The 14,147-nt window shown below is 40.1% G+C and overlaps 1 protein-coding gene across 2 annotated transcripts; it reads left to right on the plus strand.

The window, feature by feature from the left end:
* Positions 1–411: 411 nt before the first annotated feature.
* Positions 412–13,222, plus strand: DCAF4 (DDB1 and CUL4 associated factor 4). Of its 2 annotated transcripts, XM_009999727.1 has the most exons (14): positions 412–521; positions 1,454–1,551; positions 3,121–3,278; positions 4,747–4,829; positions 5,453–5,555; positions 6,506–6,649; positions 7,293–7,337; positions 7,484–7,489; positions 8,420–8,498; positions 10,070–10,165; positions 10,277–10,374; positions 11,099–11,275; positions 11,470–11,584; positions 12,930–13,222. In XM_009999727.1, exons 1-14 carry the CDS (start codon positions 412–414, stop codon positions 13,121–13,123), a joined length of 1,506 nt encoding a protein of 501 aa, XP_009998029.1. In that variant the 3' UTR covers positions 13,124–13,222. The 2 variants fall into 2 exon arrangements, with proteins under 2 accessions (XP_009998029.1, XP_009998030.1); XM_009999728.1 differs by lacking the exons at positions 412–521; positions 1,454–1,551; positions 4,747–4,829; positions 5,453–5,555 and having other exon boundaries at positions 3,129–3,278.
* The last annotated feature ends 925 nt before the right edge of the window (positions 13,223–14,147 follow it).

Raw genomic sequence — 14,147 nt, forward strand, 5'->3', positions numbered from 1 at the left:
CGGGGTGGCCGGGGTGGCCGGGGCTGCCTCTGCGCGTTCGAGGCCTTGAGCTGCGGGGCGAGCCGGCCTCGGCCCAGGGAGGGAGTCCCAAGGAGCGAGGACGCGCCCGCCTGCGCGCTGACACGCCTGGGGCCGGGGCTGGCGGCCCTGCCTTGCGTCTGTCTGTCTGTCTGTCAGCCTGGAAACGGCCCGTGGTGCTGCTGGCCTGGTTTGCCTTGAGGATCTAATGGCGTTCGGACCTGGGAGTGTTCCTCTTTAAAAGTAAATAATTTCCTTTAAGGTGCCTCTATGGTTTTGTGCTCTAAGCCGGTGCAAGGCTGTTTGAAACTGGTTGGAAAGAGGCGTTGTTAAGAGACTGTCACATCCATAGGGCCGTTGAAATATGTGTGTATCTTTGCTTTATAGGTAGAAATGAGGAGAAATTACTGGAGAAGCAACGGAAAGCACGGATGGAGCCATCACAAACACAGCGACCGACCCCGTCGGTGCAGAAGACCAAGTCATAATACCTCTGCTGAGAGGCAAGTCTTGTGCTTAGCATGGGCTAGATTGTTAGATGTGGTGCTTAGTTAAATGCACAGAATGGTGGCTATCTAGAAATGGGAGGGCTGGCATCTGAAAACTTCGTGCACAGGAATTCTGGTATATCTGTCATATCTATTGGGAGCAGAGTTGCATTTATTTCTGGAAATTTATCATATGTTTGCAACTGTGTAATGATTTTAAACTGAGACATGGTTCCATGAGCTAATCCTTTCAGGTGTACTTGATCATCCATGTACTCTTCATTAATATGCAAAGTAGTTGAGATACAGATGTTTGTAAGAATTTCATTCCACCTGCCCATTTATTTTATGCCTCGGTGTCTACTAGTGTAAAAACTGTCATTAAAGGACCTCCCTGAAAGTTTAAAAACATATTAAGTAACATGGTGATAATACCACAACTGGCAGATCAGGAAACTGCAAGAAGGTCTCAGTAATAATCCACTGTCTTAAAAACTGATCATTTCAGAAAACTACATTTTAAACTTTTAAACTTTTTAATTTTAAATTTTAAACTTTTTTTTATATTTTAAGCTATTTTTATGTTTCTTTTTCTTTCCCTGGGCTTTTCTTTTCATCAGGGGATATGCTAAAATGCCCAGAATTAATCTTCTGCTGAAAAAGAGTTAAACACTCTTGCAAAATCATCAGCCACCTCTAGTGTTTTGACAAGTAGTTAAAGCTTGTAAGATGTTAGTATCTCTAATGTTGAGAAGTTTTTGCGTTGAATATTCTTACTGTTACATTTTCATTGCTTAGTGTACTTACCACAGCCCTGCAAAATTGCACCCCGTTAACATCAATAACAAGCTGCTTTCTAGATTCTTTGTGGGAAGGGTATGTAGGACAATTGTGAGCCTGACTTGATGGCAATACATTTTTTTATTTATTTATTTATTTATTTTTAGGCTAGAACAGGAAGAACAACAGACCCCAGTGAATGCAGGCCCCAGCAGTGGTGGAGAGCCTTCCTCATCCAGTTCAACACAGAATTCTGTAGTACCAGGTAAGAGACCGTGTTTACAAGTCAAAAATCAGTGTCTGCAGTTCCAGAATGCAGGAAAAATGTAGCAGTAGCTGCGTTAATAGCAGAAGTGTGTTAATAAAGGAAGGATATAAGCAGTAAAGTTTGTAGAGAAAAGTAACATCAAGTGATATAAAAAGATGTAGTGAGGATCTGGAGGGCAGGACCAAATACACTTTCAGGCCCACAAGTGCTTCTAATTTTGAAAACTCATGTCCTTAGCCAAGCTGATTTAAACTGAAAAAAATGGAATTCCATTTCTCCCTCTAGTAACGTTGCTTGGGGAAGAAAATTAACTTTGTTTCTTTTCTCATATGTGCTGAAGATTATATAAAAATACCTATTCCATCTCTCTTTGTGCCTTCAGTGTATTTTGTAGGCTGCAAGAAATACACTCTGGCTACATGTTCATTTTCAGGGAGTCAACCAGTGAAACCAGTCTGGATTTAGTAGCAGTGCTGTTCAGGACTGTGTCTCATTTGCAGTTTGGTTTCCTGACTCATTAAACATCCCTAGCAAAAGCTAAGCCTGTAGGAATATGTATTTCCACAACAGGAGAGTCCTGAAAGACCACTGATGCTATGACCTCTGAACAGCAGACAAAGCCAGAGTTTAAGAGACCTTTTTTCTGTATCACTCTTTTGTGCTTAAGAGACTGTGAGCATTTATTGCTGCATAATTCCATTCAGTTTACTAAATGCAGTCTGCTTTTATGAACCTTCCTGATTCATTCACCAACTTAAGATTTTTGTTGACCTGAATAAGCCTTTGTCACTTGTTGCTAAGCTGAAGCCTAAAAGATGCTGACAGGGAGCTGAATTGTAAGCAGCAGCAAAAAGAGGCTACTTCAAGTGCAATTGCTGGTAGTAGATAAATGTCTAAATGAAAATTCTTGAAATTAAGAGGCTAACACTCACCTTTTCTGAATAAAATCTTTGTCTTGAGACAATGCACCGTTATGAATCTGTCTCTGGGAACTTACCACGGCAGTGGAGAACTAAAACTGGATGTTTCTCTCATCCCAGGTTACCTTTGGAAGGAGACTGTGTATTGTTCAAATGTACTCTTGATTGTATCTAAATCTCTCCTATGTGTTAAGGAGAAGGTGGCTTGTTCTAGGAAGTGAATCACTTTATTTTTGTTTGGGTGACACCATGTTGACAATTTTTGTTTGTTTGTTTAGGAATGCCCTAGCTAGTCTATTAACTAAGAGTGTCCCTTCATTACTGATTTATGAAGAAAGGTCCCTTTTGTTCTGCAGCAAAACCTTTCCTCTCTGATCTGTCTGAATTTCATCTTGGTCAGTGGCAACACCCCTTCTGTGCCTGTGGAACAGCACTGCATTTGAAAACTGTAAATAATCTTTTTTTCCTTTTAAGTGGCTGTCTTCTGTTCCTAGTCTTTGTATCATGCTTGGAACTTGCTGGGAACAAGAACTGTGGGCCTCCTGACTGACATTCCCATGAAGACTTGGGATATCAAAGAGCAATAAACAAACCTAGTTATCCCTCTGATTTTGCCTGGCTTTTGATGCTTGTTGTTTTTTTTAAGAACTGCCAGGATTTTACTATGACTCAGAAAAGAACCGCTATTTTCGCCTACTGCCTGGACACAATAACTACAACCCTCTCACCAAGGAGAGCATTCAGTACAGGGCAATGGAATCCAAAAGACTGCGACTCTTAGAAGAGGAAGAAAAGCAAAAGAAGGTACATTCTAAAAAAAAAAATTACAATTAGGCTTTATTGTGCTCTGGCCTAGGACAGTTTATAAGCTAAAAGTTTTCAATTCCGGCTGTAGTACAGTTTCCTAAGATGTGTGAAGAAATGAAAATTTATTTTTGCTGAGAATTTGTAATCCTTCCAGACTTGCATTTGGCTGTTCCATACAGGAATGATAGCAAGCCATTACAAAAAAAGAAACTTGTAAAGAGACAGGAACTGTGCTCCTAATTGCAAATTGTCCAATATTTCCACCTGAGGGGAGATTGGATGCCAGGTTTCAAATACCTGCCTTGAACTGGCAAAGTGGAGTCAGTGATTTTAAGTTATCCACATGCTTAACAAATGCATTGATCATACTCCTGGACTCTGAAGAAACAGTACAAACGATATTTTGTGGACACTTCTGTAAAGTTTTTTCATGAGGAATTGTTTTTTTACAGGTAAAATCAAGGTGGGTCTTATGTTTATGCCTGAAAATCCTATATGCTTTTCATCAGTTAGTGTTACAGCAGAGTTAATGCTGATCTTGCATATCAGCAATCTGGGTAAAATGCCTAACAGGGATGATTTTTAATTACCTGAGAGCCATGTCTTACAACTTTACAAATCACAGCTCAGCTTAAATGTGCTAGTATTTGGAAGGAGCAAGCAGTATTTTTTTTCCTTAGGTAATGAAGTTCTCACTTCAGCTGTTCAGCTCTTCAGTCTTCACTGTGAAAGTGCTGCTGTTAGTTTGGCTTTGTTTTTTTGTTGTTTTAACTGTTTCCTTAATCACTTTAGGTTTCATAGATAGCAAACTGCTGCTGGCTATGTTCCTATTAATGGGAACTGTGGATTTACATCTCAAAATCTGGCTATTGAATCAGACATCTGAATTAGCCTCCCAGATGAGAATGTTTTGATTCTTAAATATTTGCTTTGTCAGAGCATTTTCAAGAAGATTTCTTACTCTGCAAAGTACTATGTCCTTTGATGTCCCCAAAAAGTCTTTGCAAGAAATTTTAAAAATTATTAATGGAAAAGTAGTTTAGTGCAGCAGGAGGACTGCAGTTAATAGCAGTCTTGTTGGGATAGGTAGTTTGCTGTATAATAAGAATTTAAGATGTTAAAGTGAAATCAGAATGTGACTTCACACCTCAGGGTGGTACTGCTGAGGCTGTGTGAAGCAAAAACAGCGGCTGTTGGTTCTGTGTTGGTTTTTTTCTTCTCAAATTTTTGTATGTGTAGAAGCATCCCTCATCTCACAGAAACATATCCTTGTCTCTTTCTTGTCTGCTTAGTGTAGTAGACCAGGGAGATGGCATGGGAATGTGTTTTATTGACATTCTGAAAATTTTCATGTATGTAGGTTAGAGGAAAAAGTTACTTCAATATCCCAAACAGCTACAACCACAGCCATGTTTGAATCATAAACAAGCAAATAACTCAGTATTTTCATGTTACTCTCTTCTAGAAAACAACACGGGCTGGATTGAACTCGTCTACGCTGTTACAAAAAAGGCAGCTGGGTTTGCTCAGCTCCACAAGTTACTGCAGGTACAATGATTTGATTTATCTTCTACTTGCAATACTTATTTCTACTGTTAGTGCATCTGTTCCTGTCAGGCTTTTTGCATTTCTTACTGTTGCACTTAGAATGATGAGGAACATAACACTTAGAAAAAATTAGTTATTTTATAAACAGATTACTAAAGTGGTGAGAATTCAAATGAAGAAGAGGTTTCCCAGTTTCAGATAACTGGAGTTTAAGACCACATTTTTTCCTATGTATGCCATTTGGCCAGGTCATGCTTTATTAATACAGTGCAGCTTCTCTTTGCATGAAAGCTCCTCAACTGGTCTGACTGTTCCCCCTGCCCACTTTAGAATTGCTGTGCTCAGGTTCAGTAACAGCACAGAAGGCAAGTTGGTGACTTGCTATGTTGTTGGTTTTGCTACTGAAGATGTGCTGTGGTTCACAATAATGGGATGAAATTCCATGGATGTGAAAGATGCATGTTCGCAGGTTATATACATGATACTGCAGCACACTAATTGTTTAGGCATTTTATCTTCTGTGATTGAGAAGCTATTGTAGATATGCTATTGAGAATTCTTTTATTGGCATTAAACCGAGGCTTACTTGAGTCCCTGTCTCCCCACCTCACCTGCTTTTACAGGCTGGTCCATGAACTAAAAGTGAACTGCATGCAGAGGAGGAAGATAGAAATTCACAGTCCAGATTCCTCAGTTGCTGGAACCAACAATTTTAAAATAATTGTGGTATGTTATGAGAACTGTTAAGTCTTGAGGATAAAGAGAGGTCATCTTCAGTGAAAATTCAGGATCTTGTAATCAAATTTAATAGGTCAAATTTTGCTTTCAAAAGTGCATTATTCCTGTTGTGTCAGTTTTCAAATCCTGTACTTAGTAATTTTAAACAGGTAGGAAGAGGCTATTCCTTTCCTAGAAAGGAAAATGGTGAAAAGATTGGATAAGAAATTGTTGTTTGGTTGGGTTTTGGGTGGTTTGGATTTTTTTTTAAGCTGATCAACAGGTTCTCTTGGAAATAATCAGGAGTTGAAGTGGATAATTAGTGCAGGGTTGTGGGGGAAGTGATGAGGATTAAGAGAAACAAGAAGAAGAAGAAAATGAAAGAGAAGATTTTTTGGAGTGTTGAAGTAATCATTTTACATCTCATGATACAAAGGCAGTTTCTACTGGTTATGATGGTATTTGGTGTGCCAGAGAAATCTTTGGAGCAAGTATCTTTCATAGCTCTCCTGGCCTTGTGAACAGAGAACTGCATTGGTAGCTGAAGCCAGAAGGGAGTCAGAAACTTTGTGTCATTAAAAGAAAAATTTGAAATCTAGCAGCAGCCTTTTTGCTGTGATGCAACAGAAGGAGAATTCCATGTTTGCTTTTGAGAATACTTAAATGTTTGACTCCTCTATTGATACCAGTCTGTGCTTTTTAACAGGCAGAGTAAGCATCTAGAACTATTGAAAAGAGTATTTATTGTTACTCAATGATTAAATCCTTTTCTTACTCATGTTTTTTCTGTGCATGCATATAAAAAGGAGTTGGCCACTCTATCTAGAGATGAATGGAAATTAATTTTAAATAATCAGAATTGATGTGCTTTTTCATTTTAGACCTAATGTCACTCCCTCAAGCTGTTTTTTTTCCTGTGTGTTTCCAGGAAGTGTGACCACTAAGCTTTTATATTACAGGCAGATGTTGCTTGTGAACGGATATTCACCGTGAACGATGTAGAGCATGGAGGATGTAAATATGGTATCATCAATCTCAGTGGTTTGGGGAAGGAGTCTCTCACTGTGGAGATGTATGACAACCTCTACTTCACAAACCGCAAAGTACTGTGATCTGTTCCTGCTTCCTTCAGTTGCTGCATTCTCGGAATGCTGTTCCTTGGGAGGCACAGGTGGAAATGTATGAGTGTTGGGGAAGGGGTTAGGAGGAGACAGTGGAAGAATCTAGCAATTTGAAACTTGGATAAACACAGAATCACAGCAAACTTGTCTCTGAAAGTCCTCAGATACCAGTGTTAGTTCTGAGGAATGTTATGCTACTGAAGACTATGTAGAAGTATCCAAAAATAGTGTTCACTTCAGAGTTGCACTTGGCTGTATCTGACAAACTGATGTTGAGTGCCACAAATTACTAAGATTTGCATGCTTGTTTCTTAAAAATAATTTTGGGAAAACGTGTTTATCCTTGAACATGAAGAATATTTAAAACGGGCTTTCATAATTGCTTTGTGCTCTGATTTTTTTTTTTAAGGATAATCTGTTAAATTCATAGGGTGTGCTTGGTGCCTCACTCTGTGTCTGAACAGACTTTTCAATGCTGTTCTGTCTCCTATATTTAAAAGGAATATGCAATTAAAATGCTCATGACCCAATTTAGTGAGTTAAGGAAGTGTGCCCAATGACATAATTTTATGTCATCTTTGCATGGAAACACCTTTTCAAAAATTGTGTCTTTTTGTGTCTGAAGGTGAATTCTGTGTGCTGGGCATCACTGACTCATCCAGATTCTCATGTTTTATATCCTTTTAAAGAAAGCAGAATTTTAGTTAAAACTTTGTTAGCCTGCATCGTGCTGCACAACTTCCAGGAAGACATTTCATGGAGTTGCCCCAGAAATTAAGTTTTCTGGAAAATAAAGGAAGTTACAGAAATTGGAAGATGCTAGTGAAACTGATGTGTGGTTCTGTTTTAGATATATGTAGAACTGTTATAGTGTAATAATAGGTGAAAGACCATGTTTTGGTTGTTTCTGTTCTAAGACATGCTCATTGGTTGGGGCAAGGAGAATGGGAGCAATTATTTGGCATAATTCTCTGCAACTTTCAGAGCATGTTCTGTAGAACTCTCTCAGAAGAAGAGAGAGGTTGATGGTATAGTAGAGGAAGCAGTAATGGACAATGCAGATTCCAGAAGAGAGGAAGAAAGGGAGATTTTAAAGTGGCAAGCAACAGATGTGCCAAGTGTCAAGAGAGAGGAAATTACAATGAAATAAATGTAATGGCTCATGGGAAAAGCCAAGCAATTCAGGACTGATCCAGAAGGTGGCAGGAGTTTATCAGGCTTGCTCACAGCTCATTTGGAGTTGGGGATTGTTTGGCATGGTTATTTTTTTATTTTACCCTACTGAACTTGAAATGTAGCTTTCAGATCCTATTTATACCTGTTACAATCTTTAGGAAGCATTTTAATGTAATCTTCAAGGCAATTCCTTGCCTTCCTCATGTGTGCTCCCCTTTTTCCAATTTAACTCCATGAAAAACAGATATATATTAATGCATTGTCGTCAGCGTGTAAAGATGAGAAGAATAATCCATGCAGCTTTCTTTTCTATCACTAGAAAGATGTCTCAGTATTTGTTTTGTCTTTCTGGTAGTGAAAACACACAAGGAAGAATGGTAGTTCTTTAGCTCTTTTCTATGAAATGAATGACAAGTCAAGACTTCATTGTAAACTGTAAGGTACATTGAAGGTCTCAAAGGGAAGATGTTGTGAGCTGTGGCCGTGTCACAGCATCTTTCTTTTCCCACCTAGAAATGTTAGGCAGCCTCTTCCATTCTAAGGAGAAGTCTGTTTTCCTTAACTCACTTCAGCAAGCTGTGTCTCATGGGAATTGCAGAAACACCAGGCTGTGCCAGTCTGCTTCCAGCATCATTGTTCAGCAGCACTAACCCAGGTAGGGTGCTTTTACTGTTGGCTTGGGGTTGTTGTTTTTTTCTCCCAATTTTCAGTAGCAGTTATGGTACAAAAAGAGCACAAAGGAAAGACTATTTCTGCACTTTTCTTCAGTAGCTGGTGAGACTGAAACAGTTAAAATGTTAAATACCTTAAAATTAATTAACAAGCAGTATTCAAAGCACTAGTTTATTTTTAGCTGCTGCTGATGTAGTACTTGACTTTGGCAGGAGAACTTGCAAATATTTGAGATTTTTCATGAGTAGCTTGGCTTGTAACTAGTACTCAGAAGCTGCACACAAGAAGTACTCTTATGTCCTTATAGACTATCTAATATCATTGCAAAATCCTTTCTCACAGCAGCTACTCAGGTATGCTCAGTGGATGAATAAAAGGTGGAAAGCTGGTTAGTGTCTCAGTCCATAGCTCCTCATACAGGCTCATGCTCAGTTGTGTGTAAGCATGAGATTGATTTAGACATTTCTATGTCTTAATTGTGTATGTGTAATATGGATGTATCTGTATCTTTACATATTTGTTCAATATTTGTTCTTGAGGGCAGGACTTTATTAATTTGACTTCCCTGAGAGATGTCAGAACCATGCTTCTTCAGGTCACACAGTAGAGTCCTATAATCTGGTTTCCATTCAGACACGATCAGTTTGGTTTTTACAGAGGGAAACGGTGATAGATTAAGAGTTATGAACCTATTTTAAATGTCTTATGCTATTTATGCAGCCATTTTAAAAAAAAATGAACTTTAAGAGTCACTGAAGATGGACTGCTACTAGGCCAGCATGCTCAGTTGCTCTGTTGAACATGTTACGCACTTCAATACAGTCAGATACCCTGAGTTCCACCAAAGTCCTCCTGTCTAGTATTTCCTACTGACTGAATTTCCAAGTTTCTTGACTTACTTCACTTTCTTAAATTGTTGGTTTGAGGGAACCTTGCTAAGTAGATGCTGGGAATGAAGTAGAACTTAACCTGTCTAAACCCATGTTTTAGAAATGTCACCTGTGCTGCCCGAGATACTTAAGATCATAGTCCACATGCCATGAAGGAAGTGAAAAGTGAGGACTTAAAATTTATCAGTCAGTAGACTTCTGCAGCAGCCACATAAGTAAGGATCAAATATAGGATACTGTTACTAACTCAAACCCTTTTTTTTCTTTTTTCTTTTTTTTTTTTTTAAATAGGGAGGCCAAAGTCTAACTTACAGCTTATAAAGTAAATGTTTTGTATTTCTAGCCCACTTTTCTTTAAAAAATGGCTTACTTAGTGCTGTAATGCAAGTGTTATTTTTCCTGCCATGGTCAGCCCTCTGACCTCTGATAAATTTCACAGTCTCTCACAATCATCTGTCTAGTTATACTTAAGTCTTCCATCTTATTACAGTCATGAAGTCTTTGTTTCTGGTCTCTTGAGTAACACAGGGACACTAATTGGGTAACATTTTCTCTGCTTCCGATTGCAATGTTGAAAGTAGTATGGCAAGCTTGGGAAGCTTTCTGAGTCATCAGCCTGTGTTAACATCTTACGGATGCTTCATGTGTTGCTCCTCTCTCCTAGGAGATAGACCTGGAATGTTGTGCAGCTTCAAGATATCTACTGCCTGGTCCTGTGCTTGGTGCCTGAATCCCCAAGCAGACAACTGCTTCAGCACAGGTGATCTGCAAAGCTAGCAACCCCTTCTGTCTCAGTGGGAAGGACACCTAGCATTAATCTCCCAGCTGCTACCCAAATTACAGCTAAATGAGCATCATCTGTCTTCCTCAGGCCTGACACGAAGAGTTCTGGTGACCAATGTAGTGACAGGTCATCGACAGACATTTGGAACCAACAGCGATGTTTTGGCACAGCAATTTGCCACACAGGTAAAAAGAACCATACACACTTTTTTTTCAGAGCCCTGCCTACTCGGTGGGCTTTTTGTTCCGTTTGGGATGGGACTCTCCACTTCATGCTGTAAGTAAGGTTGTGATTGCAGTTGCTTTTGGATAGCTGGTCCACAACAGAGCTGGTCTGATGCCTACACACAATTGAATGCAACAGGATTAACTGATTTCAAACTCTGTAGCAACAGGGTTAATTTTTTCTAATTGTACAGAGGCAAAAAGGAAATTAAGTAAGTACAAAGAGTGCAGTAATAATGCATTGTAAAATTGTTTTTGTTTTGGCAAATTATCAAATTAGGTTAACACGAATTTTCTGTTAATCATCTCCATCAAGAAGGAGAAAACCTCTATCAAATACTAATGGACTTCTTCACAAGGACTCAGTGCGAAGAGTGAAATCAGAATATGAGAATTCCAGTTCCTGTTTTGCTGTTTTGTTATACTTAAGTTCCTGATTACCTAGTTGAACTTCTACAGCTGAAGGAAAAAATTGAGGTTTGAATGAAATCAATGAGTTGGCTGAAAGATGTTGCAGTGTGTAATAAAAATTCTGGTTCTCAGTGTTAATCAAATAATTTGACAACTGCACAAGAGAGCTCAAAAACTCGACATGGCTTCTTGTAAGAATTTGTAAGACCCTTTCAGAACTTGTAACTTGTAAGACCCTTTCAGCTGTTACCTGGTGTGCTGCTTTCTCTCTCAGACCCCGATGCTGTACAACGGCTGCCGCTCGGGGGAGGTTTTCAGCATTGATGTGCGTCAGCGCAACCGCAAGGGCCAGAGCTGGAAAGCGATTCGGCTCTTCCACGACTCGGCAGTTACATCCATCCGCCTTCTGGAGGCTGAACATTATCTGATGGCAGCAGACATGGCTGGAAAGGTAAGGTTTTGCTGCCTTTAGGGTATTCTGTTCCTTCTATTATTTAGTCCTTGACAGATGCTTATCCTAGCCCCAAGGTGGGTGACTGTTCTTTTGGGGGTGGTAGTTCTACGTACAGATCCACTGATTGATCAATCATCAAGCACTCTGCTGCATTACTATATCCTCTTTCAAACAATTACTTCAACTTGCAGATAAAACTGTGGGACCTGAGAACAGCAAAGTGTGTGAAAGAGTACAAAGGTCATCACAACGAATACGCTCTTCTCCCTTTGCACGTAAATGAGGAGGAGGGACTTGTTACAGCAGGTGGGTTGACTGCTTCCCCCTTCACTTGTAGAGTGCATGGCAGCAATTTTCTTATGCCTGAAGAGTGTTTCTCATCTTCAGCTGTTGGAAGCTGTACCTCTGTTAATTCTTTAATATTCAGTAGAAATTCAGCCTTAAACATACTGTAATATCTATGAAAATTAAGAAATAATGTTATGGGTGCACGCCTGCTGTGATCACCTCTGTGTAGCACTTAACAGCTATATCCTGCAAAAGTCTCATTATCTTTTCTACAGCGTGTCTTGAATAGAACAGAAAACACTTGATTTTGAAATTCAGGGAAACAATGTGTAGACAAGAGACTTGGTGATTATGTAGAGACAGAAGACTGTGTTTATCTGGCGCTTACGTGTGTCGCATCATGATGGACTGAAGCTTTGGTGTATCAGCTTAATTCCTTGTAAATTGTCTATATCACTCCGGTTCCTTTTGAATCTTAGAATGGTTTGGGTTGGAAGACACCTTAAAGATCATACAGTTCCAACCCCCATGCATGGCCAGAGACACCTCCCACTAGACCAGATTGCTCAAAGCCCCATCCAACCTGGCCTTAAACACTTCCAGGGATGGGGCATCCACATTGGGATTCCCTGGGTGACCTGTTCCAGTGTCTCACCACCCTCAATAAATAATTTATTCCTAATGTCTAACCTAATCTCCCCTTTTCCAGCTTAAAACCATTACCCCTTGTCCTATCACTACACATCCTGGTAAAAAGTCCCATCCCAGCTTTCCTGTAGCTCCTTCAGGCACTATGAGGTCCCCTTGGGGACTCTTCTCCAGGCTGAAGAACCCCAACTGTCCCAGCCTGTCTCATAGGAGAGGTGCTCCAGCCCTCTGATCAACTTTGTGGCCCTTCTCTAGTCTGAGATTATTTTCTTTTAAGTGGGGGGAAGAGAAGGTAAAAATAAAGCAAAACCCCCAAATCCTCAGTATAGCCAAGTTTCACAATGTCACTGTAAACATAGCCACTCCCTTTCCTTGCATTTCTCAATAAGTGATGGACTAATGAGAACAGTTCTTGTTAGTTTGAGAGTTAGTTTTGCTTCCTGTTAATGGCTTAGGAGCACTCTAAAGGAAAGCACTCTAAATACTGATTTATCATACCTTTTATTTTCCAATAGGAAATGTATGTTTTTCCCACTTCTTCAGTATTCACTGTAGAATTTCTGTTTCATAAAGTATTGATAAGCCCTTTGCCTTTAGCTTGTGTAGAAATGGTCAGGTCTTTTCCCCATAAACCTTCTGCTTCTGTGATGATAATCTTGCAGAGATGTATAAAAAGTACTTTTTGTGTAATGTTGAACTCTGTTGTGCTTTCCAGTTGGTCAGGATTGCTACACCAGAATTTGGAGTCTCCAAGATGCCCATCTGCTTAGAACCATCCCTTCTCCACACCCGTGCTCCAAAGACGCCATTCCCAGTGTAGTGTTTTCTTCAAGACTTGGCGGTAGCCGAGGAGTTCCTGGCTTGCTCATGGCTGTCAAACAGGATCTCTACCACTTCTCCTATAACTGACACAATATTCTCCTCAGACCTGGTCTACAAAGCTGCCAGCCTATACATGACTTCAGAATTTTTGCACCAGTAACCACGCTGTTGAGTCACTATGTGCTGTTGTCCAGAACCTCCTCCAGCAGGTTCTGCAAATCTTGCTGTATACATCTTGGACATCTTGTAAATAAAAGCGGAATGCTGATTAATTTCTTAGGCAATATCCAGCCTTTTTGAAATCTAGCTAAAAGCTTTGAAAAGCTGGTAACTTGCAGTAAGGGCCTGTCCCATGCTGGCTGACTTTGCTGTCAAAAGCCTTCTCCAGTTTAATTCTAGTCTGGTCATGTAATCACCTTGCTGTGGTTACAATTGCATTAGCAAGTAGGCTGGAGCAAAAGAGGGGGTTAGCAGAGTGAAGCAGCTGGTGTTGAGAAGCTGACACTACAGGTGTTCTGGGGCTTTGGGGCAGCTTTGGTCTGGGTCCCTGCATCAACTGTCTATGCTTGGAAGCAGTCCAAGAACACCTGTTTCACTACTCACACTGTCACTCCTTTAAGCTGGGCCACACTAAGCTTTGTTATTTTCAGATGATGAGAGGGTGTGTCACAATCAGGTATTTGGGTACGTGGCAATTTTAATAAATAAAGGTGATCCCAAATGGTGAAATTAAGACACAAACGAGGTCAGATGTCACACACACAACAAACTTTTATTGCAATAACACAACAAAAGTCCCTAGAGTGGATAGGACAGGCAGGAAAAACAGAGACAGGAAAGAGAGGAGAAAGCAGAGAGATAGAGGACAGAAAGCGAGAGCATAGTTACCACCCACGGTCGGTGGGGAAGTAGTTCCAGGTGGAGAAGTGCTTCAATGCACCCACAGAGTCACAGATTTTTATACAGTCCTTGCCCACTGCACCCCCACTTCTCTCCCTGCATAGGGAAAAACCCTTCGGATCTTCTCTGTGATAGCAGGGGCAGGTATGATGCCAGGGGCTATGTAGTCTTTGTTTGGTTAATTGATGAGATCAGCCACTACAAAGGAGGA

This window comes from Chaetura pelagica, unplaced genomic scaffold (assembly GCF_000747805.2).
Source record: "Chaetura pelagica isolate M959 unplaced genomic scaffold, ChaPel_1.0 scaffold416, whole genome shotgun sequence".
NCBI lineage: Eukaryota > Metazoa > Chordata > Aves > Apodiformes > Apodidae > Chaetura > Chaetura pelagica.